Genomic DNA, 15,198 nt, shown 5'->3' with positions numbered 1-15,198 from the left:
ATCAGCTGCATTAAACACAATGATTTGGGTTTTCAAAAAAAGAACAAATTTCTGTAGCATTAGAATGACCCACCAGAAGCAAATCCTAATATTGTGTATGGCCCCGTTGCTGCAGGCAACTGTATAGAGTAGACCAGATCCTGGTCTGTGTTCTAGCTGCATTGCTCCAGCAAATCCTACCGTCTGAGGATTCCCCTGCATGAGAAAAGCCTTGGGTGGGTGTAGAATTATTAGAATGGCTCCCATCCAGGCTCCTGGCAAAGGGACATGGTTGCAGAGAGGGGCATGGATGTGGTGTCTCTAAATCCCCAGTGATCAGATGATGGAACTGTTGGGAACCTGTGCAAAGTAGAGCAGCCCTGAGGTTGCTCTACTGTAGGCCAGACGGACTGTTAGCTGCTCTCAGAACTGGGAGAGCAGTGGTGGTATAAAGACTGCTGAGTGCAGTTTACAATCTGGGCCATTGACTTCAGTAGGGCTAATTACATGACTAAAGCGAGCAGAATAAAATAGTTATAAGTACTAACCTGGATAAGACTATGCATTAGTGAATGTGATGAGGTATACAAACCCCACACTGAGCAACAAGGGGTTAAGGAACTACTCTGAGCTCAACCAGCCCTGCCCTGCCACATCTGGAGCAAATGTACCAACTAGAGAAGGAGCTAAAAGCAGAAAAGCAGCTCATTTGGGGGCAGACAAGGAAGGAGAACAGATCTGCTACCACAGCTCCAGGGAGAGGAGCTGAGGGAAGGCAGAATCTCCCCCAAAACAACTGCCTAAAGGCCCACCCCTGAGGGAAGGGAGGACCTGCTGCAGATAAGCATTGCTCTCTCATGTGAACTTTGAACTGGATTGATCCCCTTTATTTTTATTTGGACTACCAGCAGGGGAAAGCCTTGGACTGAACTGGCCCAGGAGGTTGGGCCATACTCCAGGAGGGGGCAGTTGCCTTCACACTGCCTTACAGCAGATAGCAACCTTGGGGGAGGTGGTAGGAAGTGACCCAGGGAGGGCTGCTTTAAGCATCCACAGTTGTCAGAGCTCTGATCAGCTTCAAAGGGCCCTGGGTTGGAGCCTAGTGAAGTGAGAGGGCCCTGGCTCCTCTACCAACAAACCGCTTACATGTCACCGTCTTAAGCCCTATCCACTAGGCAGCGCTCCCTACCAACCAATCCTGAGCGATGGCCATCAGTGACTAAAAGAAAACAAAAGTAAAAGTCTAATGAACTGTAGTTCAAAAGTGACAAAGTTGTCTCTGAACATGAAAAACCCATGTGAATTTTTTTAATGGGAGTCAAACCTCAACTTACATTACATGACATACCCCCCCAGGTTTGAACATGTTAAGGGGTGTTTTTTTATGTGCTTGCATGGCAAGGTATTCAGCTATATTTCATGCAACTAGGTGTTCACTGTGGAAAACAATCTTCTATGCCACATATACGTGAGTCTTCTAGCTGAATTTACTGATATCAAATTTGTTTTGGAACCAAAAACAGCAACTGTACGTAACCCTAAAACTTGGTGAAGAACATAAAAATAATTCAGTAACACTGAAATACTTCAGTACTAAGGTGGTGCAAAGATCAGTCTGCTCTCAAATCTAGCAAAACAGATGTTCAGTGACTTGCACAATTTTTAAATAGTTCAGTTTAAACTGAGATTGTCAACCTACCTTTACAAAATAAATAAGATGTGTGTGAGAGCTTAGAAAAATGAGCTATCTGTGAATACTTAATAATACTAGTTAGTAATCAGAAGCCTGTTTTGATGTTGTATCTGTATAAATTTGGTATAAATTCAGTAATATACATGGATTTTCAATGGCATGGTTCAGTATGAAATAGCAGACATGATACTTTTAAATTTGGTATTTTAAAAGGAAAGTTAGGGCCTGCTGCAAAACTGATGAAGTCTACAGAAAGACTATATTAGCTTCAGTGGAGTTTGAAGCAGGCCTATTGTGAATATACATCTTTTCAATTGCCATTACCTTTAGAATAAATCCTTACAAATGTATATCTAATTCAGATTATATTTCTAACAGAAGTTCTGCATTCAAATGTAATATATAAACAGAGTTGTTTGCAGCACAAGATGTGTATAAATATAAAGTTTATTCAGTATAGTGTTTAGAAAAATAAGTTCACATCATCTCAGAATACAAATAAAACACTTAACTGTCCAGGCACAAACCCCTATTACAGTACAACAAACATACATACCTTAGATCTCTTTGGTTGGGTCATAAGAACAAAAACGTTTGATGATAAGCTTTGTGTACTATCACCTAATGGTGCAGTAAAGACTTCTGGTTATTCTCTACTCTAATGCATACATTCTGTAAAGATTTCATCTTTGTTGTAAGGCACAATAAACCCATATTGATTACAGAAATAACTGGTTAGTTCTGGACAAACAGTACATGCAGCAAAAGAATGAATACCCTTTGAATGCGAATCCTGAAAGCCAAAAGATTCACATGCTCCTTGAGTGTAGAAATGTAAGAAGGTAGTTTTAAATTATATGAAATGTACAAGTTAGATATAAAATATCTTCAAGATAGGATTTCTAAGAGATATAGGAAAACTTCGGGTTTCCTCTCTTGTAAAATTTCACTATTTTGTTTCCAGAGTTTCAAAATTATTAATATTTTAATGACTTAAAATATTTCTTGATCATGGAGACTCTATGACACATGCCTATTGGAGTTCCATACACTTGTTTCATATGAAGCAGAAGGGATACATCTTGTACTTTTGTCATGAAAGGTGCACAGGCACTGGAAATCTATGCACAGGGACTTTTCCAAGCATTCCATGCAAATTTTGGCCAAATTCTGCCCTCTGTAATGTCTCTGCTATCAATAGGGTTTTATAAGGCTTGAGGACAGAACCTAGCCCTTATTGCCTCCCCATGGATTTGGGGGTATTCCTAATGTTCACTGCAAAATTTAAGCTTTCATTTAAAAAAAATGGTTCTAGCACTTCTGATTGGGAAAACAATTTTCTTAATAAGCTTTCGTGGGTGAATACTCACTTCGTCAGATGAATGTAGTACTCACCCACAAAAGCTTATGCTCCAATACGTCTGTTAGTCTATAAGGTGCAACAGGACTCTGTCGCTTTTTACAGATCCAGACTAACAAGGCTACCCCCTGATAATTTTCTTAATGTGAATCAATGGAATTCTGTCTTCCTTAGTTCACAGACATGGTGAAACAATAACTCTAAGAAGTATAAACTGCCCCATTAACTTCAATAGGGTGTTAACTTGGAAATCTAATTACAACACTCTGAATAGAACAACCTTGTTAGTTATTTCACTGCTGCCACTTTATATTGGGCCAAATTCATACCTGGTATAACTCCAGTGAAACGAACGGGCCACAGACTGAGCTGGTATATACTGACACAGCTCCATTGACTTCAGTGGAGTTCTGCTGATTTACAGCAGCTGAGGATGTGGCCTAACTGTGTCCATGAACATGCTTATTCAGTGTGGTTGGATTCAGTTGAAAGGACACTTCACAGGAATAATTGCAAGATTTAACGAGGCAACTGACTGGATGCTCTGCTACATAGATGAGCCTTCCGGTTCTCAGCAACATCAGGGTGAAATCAAGAAAAATACTAAATTTGTTCAAAAACTTTACAACATTTTGAGGGAATTTGCTGAATCAGCTTTCAGCAGATTTCCCAAACATTTCTATAAAATCCGGGTCAAAGATTTAGCAGAATTTGGCAACATTTCCCATACAATCTCCAGTGGACTTAGCTTTACGTAACTGTGCACTTTATACCTGTAGATGGCCATGGTGTGATGCCAAGCTGCCTTTCACTTTGCAAGTCAAAAAGCATAGCATACATACGTCATATGTAAAGTTTAAATGATTCTTTATACCCATCCACATTAAATAGAAGAGGGGGAAAAGAAGGGTATGTTAGGCTTGAGCGAAATATAAACACGTTTTCCATTTAAACAAGAGAACGTCATAGTAAAGACTAACGCGGAGATTTTCAAAGCTGCTTAGGGACTTTGCCTATATACAGGCGTTGAAGGTCTGGCCCTAAATATTGTAAAGGGCACTGTGTAAAGAAAGCAGGTTGTCTGCTTGTCTGGGCAGATATGCAAGGACCACATTATAATAAACTGACCCTTATTTTACTGTAGGAGTAAAAATACTATTTAAATAGCTACTATAAAAACACTGTACGGGGCAATGACACTTCGTATTGTGCATATGTACCCGCAGAAAACGTGAGGTTATAATTGGATCATATGGAGGGAATGACACTTATTTTTGATGGGGGAGAGAAGAAAAGAGAACATAAATTACTTGCTTTCTGGAAGACTAGAATAGACTTATCTGACTCTGTCCTGATCCATTGCTTTATGTACATTTTTGCATCCCCTGCCATCCCTACATTGTGTAGAACAGGCAATACTCTTGTTAAAAGTACCAGACATTCTGAGATATGCACCACTGTTATGACAAATACCATTTTCATGTCAACCACACGGCATAGCCAAGTAATTCAGAGCCTCAGTAAACAGAAAAGTTACCAGCAGCATGTGTGCTGGCAGAACAGCATAGCAATTCTATTATAATATCTGATTGTTTTAACAGCTGAGAAAGTTATCTGAAATATTCGCTAACTTCCCCCTAAAGACGGTTAGAGCTTTGCAGAACAAAACATGAGGCTCAGAACACTTCTAGAGCCACATACAGCTTTCAATCCATGCATACAATTTCCATTCATGTAATAATAATACACAATAACATATGGTGTTTCTACTCTTCAAACAATAACAAATTAATTCTCGCAAAATTCTTGCAAAGTGGATAATTATTATTGTTATCCTCATTTATGGATGGAGAAACTGAGGCAGAGGGATTACGTGACTTGTCCCAGGCCATAGAAGGTGTATGCGAGGTGCTCAGATACTACAGAGAGAAACAGTGTCAGAGCAAGGACTGGAACTCTAAGTCCCTGACTTCCCATCCTGCGCTCTAACCACACCTCATGTCAGTGGGAGGCATGCATGCAGACTCAGGGCAGTTGATGGCTCCAAGTTTTGTTTTTAATAATAATAAACGTTTTAAATGGCTTGCTTTTAACAACATTTATGCAAGTCAGGGAGGTAGCCAAATGGCTAGTTGCTTTCTTTTCTCCATATACTTTGGAAAGCCTCAATGACCTCTTTTTACAAAACATATAGTTCCTTCCTGCCCCTTCCCCCAAACTTGGGCTGCAGTGTTGAATGGAATAATTCTCTGCAGCTCAGCTTAGAGGTTCCATGCTGTTACTTACAAAAATAAATTGTATGCAATATAGTGCAAAACAACAGTGAGGCTATCATAGTGTCACACAGCACATGGAAAAAGCCATTTCTTTAAAAAATTTAGATAGGACTAGTTAGCTATCAAGACAGGATGAGACAGGGATACTCCTGGTCAGAACTGACATTATCTCTATCTGCTTTCCTTTACATTGTTTTTGTCTTTTTTACAAAAGATGTTCTACATCAGTTCATTTCAGGCCTGACTGAAAGTCCTTTGAAGACTCTGAAAGCATTTCTGCTAATTTCAATGGGCTTTGGACCAGCCCTTTTAGAAGGATTAATTCATGCTTTAATTACCGTTTATATTCACATTAGAGTTAAAAAAAAAAAAGAATAAACAGTGAGTAGTTCTTCATAGATCTGCATTATTATTATTAAAGCTTAAGGTTGTGCTTTTTCAGGTTAAAAAAAAAAATCCTATAGACAAATGGTGAAATCTGCTCCATCCGTATGGAGCCTGAGTGTTGTGGGTGGAGTGCAGAGGGCTAGGGAGCTGAAATCTTTCCCCAACTCTGAGCCAGCAAATACTGCCGCTGCACAGCTCCCTCAAACCATTAGGGGTTCCTGTTGCAGCCTGTGGCCTCTTTGTTTAGGAAGGGCACATAAATACGTTTACGGGCGTTCCTGAATCAGGGCCTCTGTGATGGAACAGTAGCTACACACCGGTTGCATGGGGTTTCGGGGCCAGTGGAACCTTGCAAATATAGAACCCCCTTCCCTAGCCTAGCCCATCATAGCTATCCATACTGGCCTATGTGAGGCTTTTCTTTATGGTTGCTCTGCCCACTGTACCTCTGTGGACCCTCCTCTGCAGGGCGTAAATGGTACAGAGGGCCAAACTCTGGCCCTACACCCAACTGACGAATTTCACCCCAAATGACCCAGAGACCAGCTTGTCTAACTCAGGAAAGTAGACACATTGACGTCAATGGAGCTACTCACAAGAGTAAGGCCGGCAGAATCTGGCCCTGAGGATGGATAATTGCACACAAGTGTTTTCATTCCTCTTGCCACTGTGCTTTAGTAACAAGGATATAAGGCCACTAGGAAGAAAGGCACGTGGAATTTTGTAAAAATACATAAAACTTTTAACTAATTTGAAAATTACTAAGTAAACAAAACGTAACAAAAAACAAAAACCCAAACACAAAGATGGGAGGGAAAAATGTCCCAGTCTTGCAATACTGGGAGTTCATTTTTTAGCTTCAGTGTGATTAACATTGTTCTTTTACAGTCTATTGATAAAACTCATCCCTTGAAAATCCTACAAAAAAGTAAAACCTTGTTGAAAATAACTGTTTACTTCCTGTTCAAACGATAAAAATAAATTAAACAGTCAGAAAACATTTCAATGCACTGTATCTAAAGTGAAAGAGACCAACATAAACCATAAATAAAATCCATTGTACTAATAAAAAAGTCTCCTTTATAATAACTGGAATAATATTTACATTCATACTGGAGTGAAAGCTTTAGAGTTGCATAATTAGAGTTTCAAATCCCCCTGCCCCCTTGCTGAACTGACAAAATGCTAGTCATAACATTTAAAAATCTGCAAAAGTTTGAAGCAAGATTTTTGGGATGAACAGAAGTCTGCTGGAAAAACCAGCGACAATATTATTTGCAATTGTGTTTAGTTCCTTAACCTCAAACACCATGAAAGTAGCTTGTGAGGTATCGTCTATTTTCTTAAAATCTGTTCAATGCCCACGGACTAGAAGTAAACAACAAAGACTGCATTGTTTCTATCTTTTTATAAAGATATTTCATTTTCCTCGTTAATATTAGGAGTGTATACTTATTTATGAAATTATGTTGTGGCATGAAGATTCTAGTTAAACTATTAGGGTTATATTAGTAAACCAGAGCAACGCACATCTGCTTGGTTGTTTAGCTCGTATTTCCTCTAACCTGCCTCCCTTAGTCTGGTTAAAAGAGCATATTGCATGCAAACAAAATGTGGCAACCTAATTCCATTATTGTAGATTACCATGTACTTTAATGCAGATTATTCAAATGTTCTTCTGTTTTGAACTGTATTAGTATTTTCTTTAAATGAGAAAAAACGTGGTGCTTTTTAGGGCCTCATGAGGAGACTTATCTACTGAAACCAACAGCAAGAAAAAGTTAAAAATCTTGCATATCTTCATCCATCTGAACTGTCTGGAGTTTGGCAAGCTCTTTTTTGTCCGTTTCCAGTTCTTCACAGACCGTGTCGACCATATTACTCATAACATATTTGGATTTTGTGTCCAGCATCATTAAGTTGCTGGTTGACTTACTCTCAGAATTGGATAAGAAATTCTCCTTGACATCGGGTGCTGACTGCAGAACTAACCTGTGCTCTCTGACAAAATCCGGATGAACTTGTGCAGATGGATGACTGACATGGTCTCCAGTTGTTGAAACTATTTCCCGGAGTGCAGGCTGTGCTGTAGAAATTGACATGAGATCTTGACTGGTAATGAGGGAACAGTTCTGAAGAGTTGCATAGTTAGTGTTGCTGATTGATATCACAGTAGATGTATTTGTTACAGATGCTGACATAGACTGACTCTCTGAGATACCAGAGTTCAGTTCTGTAGCATTTAAAAGAGAAGGTGGAGCTAGGGAAAAATGATGTGAGGGAGTTACATTTACTAAGGAGGAAGCCATGGACTGGAGGCCTCCACCAGCTACACTTTCAGAAGATACGTTTACATTTAGTTGTGTATTCTGACTGACGGGCATTAACTGAGAAAACACAAGGCTTCTTTCCAATCCTTCTTGTTTAACAGATCCTATTGCCTGACCTGAATTGGGAACTGTATACACCACTGCACTGGGAGCAAGAGGGCTAAAGAAAACCTTTCCTTGCTGCGCTGTTGAAGAATCACTTGTAAAAGTCCCCCCATCTGATGTACTTGGATTTATTGAAATGTTACCTAGGAAAAAACAGAAAGTATAGATTATAGTTGATGGGAAGCTGTGTAAAGAAGTTATTCTAGTATACGCTTTGGTCGCCTCAATTTTAGGAATTTTAAGCTAGAACTACGGCAACATAAAAGCAATATTATTTGGAGTATTTTAGAGAACATTAGGTATGAATGAATGAAAGCCCTTGACTATACAAATTACTTCTGAACTGAGAAAAAAGTTTCTGGTACATTAACACCTTTCAAGCTCTCATTGAGTGGCCAAATAGTCCATACCCGTGTGATTAAAATGAACACGATTTGGCCTTCCTTAGTAGCTACCACTAGATTTCCATCAAATAATAGACATAAAAAGCTTGTAAGTGAAGACAGTTCAATGACAGACTAAAATTACACATGGAAAATTATAAAAAAAAAAAAATCTCATGAAATAAGTGACTACTTAGCTAAAAGCTAGGAGTGTAACCCTGCAGAGACATGTTCAAAATAATACCTTTCACCAGGCTTTCTATATGCCAATTTAGTATTCAGAAGTGTCTTATTTTGTCTATCAACACTAATCCTTTGAACACATTTCTAAGATTGCAGTCCTGCCACTTTTACTCATGTTGGATAGTACATTACTCAAGCTGGGTTCTCCCATTAAAATCCATGGGATTACTTGTGAGAGGTAGGAACTACTAAATGTGCAGAATTGGACCCAAAGTTGGTTATATAGCGAGCCCAGTAAAAGTCATTATTATAACGTGTCTCTATGTACAAGATAAATTGGCTCTCAGAGCTGGTTCCATCTTTTGACATCTAGAATTCTCCACCTCTTTCAGGAAGCTATTAGAATGATACTTGTAAGGGGCTGGAATTGGTTTTGGAGATACTTGTTTTATAACATGTATAGTGCATAGCTCACTTAGGGAGTGTTTAAAATGGGGACTGTTTACCTCCCCCTTAGTTTTCATTAGCCAATATTTTCAAGATGCTCCTAGAGAATTTTTTTGGTTACCATAATTATTTCTACCCAATGAATACACTAGAAAAATGAAGGAAGAAAACTGAAAGTTATGTAGGAATAAGATATAAATAAATTATAGCAGCTTGCTTAAGACAGCACGGAATGTATTTCACTATGAATACAAAACCAGTTACTCACTAGTCTCACAATTTAAAAACAGCTAACAGTAAACGTGGAGTTTTCTGATTTTTCTCTACCCTGGAATCCCCACTAGGGATTGATCACACTCTGCCTAGTCAGGTGTCCTCTCGCTAATGTGGGAAAATGTTGACTGCTTCAGATAAAGGTTTACACCACTTCTTAAGGCTGTCCAACACTATTTCAGGGAGAGAAATTTCTTCCTCACCTTTTGCTGGCTGTCAGCCTATGCCTTGGAGCATGTACATTAACAGCCCTTATAATTTCAGATGTTATTCAAATAAAATATCTAATCTTTTTTATCTCACTAAACCTATTGTCCAATAACTTCAAATGACAGTGAGTTGCATAGTTCAGAATAATATATATATATATATATATATATATATATATATACACACACACACTGTGCTGATTTATAATTTCCACTGAGTGTCCATCCTTCGTTAAATTCCTCTTTACTGGAAAAATAATTAACTCCTTACCACATGCACCTCAAACAAGCTAAAACGCAGTACAATTTGATTGTTGTTATATTATTCATGGTCCTTGCTATTACACAGAAATTCATATTTGGTTTAAACATTTTCCTAACAGCAAAATGCTGAAGATTAATAAATTATAGGATAGTTCAGCTTTGCCTTTACTTTATAATTCACCCACATCAAAATAATGATCCAGAACCAAATTTGCTTTGCACAGATTTTTCCCCTTACTATCCAGAAAAATCAATCCCTAATAAATGTTAAGGCAACTTCTAAAATAATCTTTTGGGAGGAGTTCATATAGTTGGTATGTTAATCCACGGTAACATACATTTCCCTAGGGCTAAGGGTTACCTTTACCCAAAACATCTTAACATTTGATATCTACAAGGAATCACATATTTCTATGATTTCTCTTTAGATTAGTTGTTCTTAATTATAGGATGGACAGATTACAGGCACAACTGATCAGTCTTGTTGTGCCTGTATATGTAGTGGCTTTAACTTACTTTTACAAAATGATTTGGTTAAGAAACAGTACATACTTTCTCACTAGCTGCTGGGCTAGTTCTCATTTTAAGACAGTATTAATCAATAATCTTTTCTTTTTTTACTTATCGATTTAACACATTTCTGGAATTGTGAAGATTAATACGGAAGGATTCCTAGAATGGTATTTAAAAAAAGACAGTAAGATACCAGACCTTCCTTTGTGCTGCATTAGAAAAAAAAAGTCCAGACCCCACATAACTTGATCTTTGCGAATCGAGGAAACGGATTGTTACAGGGAGATGTTGTAATGTATGATTTCATGTACTGCACTTCGCAGCTGCCAGGACGCTGTAACCATACACCACTGCACAAATATTACACACTATTAAAGATGAAATGTATTCCATTTTTTTCCCTCAAAAAAGTCTTTACTTTAGCAAACAAAACTTTTACCTTGTGAAGCTGCCACAGAAACAGGAGGCAGCTGCAGAGGAGAAAACCCGATGCTTCCATTAAGCAACTGGCCATTTGTTCCTGAATTAGGGATCTGGACAATGCCATACTGGTTTATTTGGACAGGAGCAGTAAAAGTAACTACAGACCCTCCATCTTGAGACGCAACAGTTTGTATGCTTTCTCTTTTCACCTCACTGCTTGGTATTAACCCTGGAAATGAGACAGGTACATTACTGGGACTGTATGGTGTTGGTGCTGCTGCAGAGTTAGACACAGAAGCCTGGAGGATTTTGAAGTCCTTGACATCTTCAGAAGAAGACACCAATATGTCAGTGATTGACCCTCCATTGCTCACAGCACTTGAAGTTGTTTTGGGTGGATTTAAAGTTACTGTCTGTGAAGTCCCTATGTTGAGACCATTGAGGATTACGCCATTGGGTCCTTGAAGAAAAGAGCTCCCATTAAGAAAGACAGAAGAAGTACTGGCAGGCACTAGGTTTCCATTCAGCAAAACGCCAGAAGAACTTAAAGATATTTTAGTGTTTCCAAGCTGCTGCATGTACACTGGCTCCATATGATTGGGAAGGCTTAGATTGGTAGCTCCATCGGACGAGTTGGGGAGTGGATGTGGAGATAAATCCTCCTGCCCCTTACTGGATTCATCTTCTGTGCTAGGGTTGCCATCTGACTCACTATGGGGAAAGATGGAAATATATAGATATAACAATATCCAGTGATGTTTTTAAAGCAAGCCGTAAGTCCATTTAAGAGACAGTAAAGATTTAAAAAAATAAATAAAAGTAAAGCCAATCATGAGTAGTGTGAAACTTTACAGACTGGATTGTAGACCTGTAAGTATATTCTCTCTCTGTGGTCATCTACCCAAAATAATCAAAGGGAACTGCCTCAGGGCCATCTCTTTGCCTGCTAAATTGCCCTATGGAATGATGTGTGCATGTGTGAAATCCAGCAAGCCGAGGAGCAGCCATTTGGTAAAGTTATACTATGCCTTGTGGCAGCTGTAAGAGGTAAACCAGGGTCCCAGTGAGCACCGTTAAACCCTGAAAGTATCTACTGTCTCCTGTTAAATAAAGCGAAGCTCACTGGACTCTCTGATATTCTAAAGGGGAGACTGGGACCACCCCCAAATACCTCACACCTGGTTGCATTTCTTGAATGTCTAGATCTATCATGAAAACTTCATTCTGTTCCAATTTCTCCTTTCTCAAAAGGGGAAAGTGACCCACTAGTACCTTAATTTACAAAAGAGACAAAGAAAATATTCCAGACTTCCCAGGGGGCGGGAGGGGGACTCTATTGTGGTTGCATATAGTATGATCACACATCCTGGTATTTGGTTAATTTTTATCTCTGAAGAATGGGATTACTCAGACTGCCACCAGCCTTTAAAAGCAGCACTGCTTTGATTTATTAGTTGAGACCGAACCTATCTAACAGTTTGAGAGTGACTGGTGGAGGCAGATCCAAAGAGGGCTCCAGCCGAACTCCTCCTCCAGGTGCTTGGAAATGAAAAAGAAGGGTACCTCTTTCCTCTCTCCTTTGTGCAGGGGGCCAATTAATATTGGAAAGGATTTGGTGATCAAAACCTCCACAGAACACACACAGGAGTTTTTGCCAACGGAAGATCTCAACAACCTCCCCATAAGCCTTAGGGGTTGGGGAGATGGGGTGTTAAATGTGCTGTGTGCCATCTAAATCCCCCCTTGTCCTCCAACACCCAGTACACAGGTTCCCTCTGTTTCTGAGCCACCCAGGGCTTGGCTTTTGCTGACTTGTCTGCTCTGGAGTGCATTTTTCTTTCCTAGTTTTTGTTGTTGGTTGCTCGCTCTCTCTCTCCACAGCCGTTTGTCCCTTTGATGTGTCCCGAAAAAAAAAAGGGGGGGGGGGGAGAGAGAGAGAGGCTTGGATCAGCACAATCGCGCCCTTGGTTGAGAAATGCCTTGAGGCCTTTTTCTGCCCACAGCCTTCGGAAAGGAAGGAAGGGGGCTGGAATGTGGCTTGTATGCAGGAAGGTCACCTCCACCTGGCCGGCTCAAGGCGGTGGATTCCCCCTAGCGGCCCCACTCCCAGCCCCTATGTCCCATTAGCCCACAAAGCAGCAACGTGTATGGAGCCAAGGCCGTGCCTGGGTTCCATGCCCCAGAGCCAGGGCAGGGCTTACTGGGCACAGGCATAGAGCTGGGGGAGCCTGTTGTTGCGTCAAAATTGCAGGGACACAGGTAAAGGGTGAAGAACGTGGGAAAAACCAGCTGACTGCGGGGCGCAGAGCCCCCCCCCCCCGCCTCCAATATTCTATCGACTAAGCCCCAGCCAGCACCAGGAGACCCCCACTCGAAGGAGGCCCGTGGGAATCTTTCCCCATTGACTTCAGCCGGCTTTGGCTCAGGCCCGGTGGGAGCCAAGCTAGGATCGCAGTGAAACCCGATCCGAACCCGCTCAGAATCAGATTTCAAAACAGAGCAGCGGCCACCAGACGCCCCCGCCCCCACGACTTAAAAAACTCGGCAAATGATTAACTCTGTCAAATAAAAAGCTGCCCCACTCCCGCAGGCATTGCACAGCCCAGCCGGGCGCAGTGTCTGCCCGTGCGGGGGGTGTGTATGCGTAGCAGAGAGCTGCGATTTTGAGGGGGGGGTGCGTGTGTTGGGGAGAGGGGGGGGCACTTAGCAACTTCTCAGCCGCGATCACACGCTGCATGTGAGTTGGGGGGCGCAGACCTGCACCGAGTTGGTTGGGTGGAAACTTCCCTGCGATCGCCCGCTTCCCACACACACACGGCCTGGGGTGGGGGCAGTGCAGGGACTGTGTGGCTCCGGGGAGAAAGTGAAAGTTGGGGGAGGAGGAGGAGACCTGAGCTCCGGTCCGGTGCCCAGTCCGAGGGCCTGTTAGCCGGGTGGGGGTGCGTGCAGGAGCAGGCTGCTGAAGGTAAGCGCCATGTTTGCACGGGAAGAAAGAGCCCGGAGCGGGCGGGCGAGCGAGCGGGCGAGGAAAGTTGGCGCTCACCTTTTGGACTGGGTCTCGGAGGGGTTGCGGTCCCGCTGCCGCCGGTTCTTGAACCAGTTGCTGACCTGGGTGAGGGAGAGCCCGGTGATCTTGGCCAGGTTCCGCTTCTCGGCCGGCGACGGGTACCGGTTCTGCTTGTAGAGCTCCTTCAGCGCGTTGCGGGACCTCTCCTTGAAGCAATACACCGTCTCCTCGCCGTCCCAGATGGTCCTGGGCAGGGGGAACTTCCTCCGCAGCCGGTACTTGTCCACCGCCCCCAGGGGTCTGCCCCGGGCTCGCTCCGCCTCGGTGTAGCGAGCCTTGTACCACAGCTCCTGCAGCAGCGGGTGGTTGGAGGAGTCGAAGCTGTGGCCCTCCAGGATGCTGTAGAGCTCCGGGTAGATGCCCTGGTGGAAAGCCACCAGCGCCCGGGCTTTCATCAGGCTCTCGTTGCCACGTAGCAGATCGCTCTGGGGCAAAGACCACAGGAACCTGGCCAGGCGGTCCAGGTTCCCACCTTGCTGCAGCGCCTCGCAGACACAGGCTACATGATCCGGGGAGAAAGCCAGGGGGGTCTGGGAGGAGGAGGGAGAGGAGGAGGAGGAGGAGGCGGCAGCATGGTGATTCCTGGCCAGAAGTTCAGTGTGGAGCAAGAGCTGATCCGCAGCTCCCTCCTCCCCAGCCGCGGAGCCTGCTTGCTCCATGGGGAAAGGGGCAGCGGGCGGCGGTGCAGGGTTGCGGGCTGCCCTTTCCTGGGGCACCGTGCCTGCTTCGGAGTGGATTTCCATCACATTCTCTTGCTTGATCTCCACCGCGCTCGGGAGCTTGTCTGTGGGGGAGGCAGAAGACATGTTTCCCCCCCTTTCTCTCTCTCCGCAAAGTCCACTCCTCCTGCTTTCGGCTGGATCTAGCCGATCAGGTTTCCTCCCGGCCACGCAGTAACCATTAAGATAGCTGCTATAGCAAAGTAGTGTAAACGGATCGCTCCTCTCCGCGGCTCCCCCCAACGTGACTCCTCCGCTCGCTGCATACTATATGGCACAAGCAGCCTGCGGGCCCAGCCGAGCCCACTCATTGGCCATTTCACATTTTGGGGGCGGAGGATCCGCGGTTTCTATAGAAACCGTCAATCAAACTCCCTTATTCCCCCCTCCCCGCTTGAAACACCTATACCTGAAGTTAGAAAGGGTTGATGGGTTTTGTTTCTTCTTTCCTCTTGTGTTTGTTAGTCAGGTTACGTTACTTAAAGGACGTTTCAGCACTATAAAGCAGGAAAGTTCATTATTAGCAGCGCAAAGGAAAGCTCAACACAATGATTATTAAACAGGGGAGGAAGTCACCTTTTAAAATG

The 15,198-nt window shown here is 42.6% G+C and overlaps 1 protein-coding gene across 3 annotated transcripts; it reads right to left on the bottom strand.

The window, feature by feature from the left end:
* Nucleotides 1–2,101: 2,101 nt before the first annotated feature.
* On the bottom strand, nucleotides 2,102–14,903 carry SIX4 (SIX homeobox 4). Of its 3 annotated transcripts, none has more exons than XR_010600806.1 (3): nucleotides 13,934–14,902; nucleotides 10,842–11,536; nucleotides 2,102–8,273 (listed from the first exon to the last, which is right to left on the bottom strand). XR_010600806.1 is itself a non-coding variant. In XM_005285905.5 (3 exons), the coding sequence occupies exons 1-3, from the start codon at nucleotides 14,696–14,698 to the stop codon at nucleotides 7,477–7,479; spliced, it is 2,322 nt and encodes a 773-aa protein (XP_005285962.3). In that variant the 5' UTR covers nucleotides 14,699–14,899; the 3' UTR covers nucleotides 2,102–7,476. The 3 variants fall into 3 exon arrangements, 2 of the variants coding, with proteins under 2 accessions (XP_005285962.3, XP_065449865.1); XM_005285905.5 differs by having other exon boundaries at nucleotides 13,869–14,899; XM_065593793.1 differs by lacking the exons at nucleotides 2,102–8,273; nucleotides 10,842–11,536 and adding an exon at nucleotides 11,578–12,716 and having other exon boundaries at nucleotides 13,869–14,903.
* Nucleotides 14,904–15,198: the final 295 nt, after the last annotated feature.

Source organism: Chrysemys picta, chromosome 4 (assembly GCF_011386835.1).
Source record: "Chrysemys picta bellii isolate R12L10 chromosome 4, ASM1138683v2, whole genome shotgun sequence".
NCBI classification, from domain to species: Eukaryota; Metazoa; Chordata; order Testudines; family Emydidae; genus Chrysemys; species Chrysemys picta.
The sequence above is the reverse complement of the archived record's forward strand: the minus strand, read 5'-3'. Positions and strand labels throughout refer to the sequence as shown.

What these genes read in the sequence shown, in the direction of transcription:
- SIX4 (XM_005285905.5), bottom strand. Translation starts at nt 14,698, where the DNA reads ATGTCTTCTGCCTCCCCCACAGACAAGCTCCCGAGCGCGGTGGAGATC. An exon ending in TCCGAGACCCAGTCCAAAAG is followed by an intron (nt 11,537 to 13,868) that starts GTGAGCGCCAAC and finishes CTTTCCCCATAG; the next exon opens with TGAGTCAGATGGCAACCCTA. An exon ending in TTCTGTGGCAGCTTCACAAG is followed by an intron (nt 8,274 to 10,841) that starts GTAAAAGTTTTG and finishes GTTTTTTCCTAG; the next exon opens with GTAACATTTCAATAAATCCA.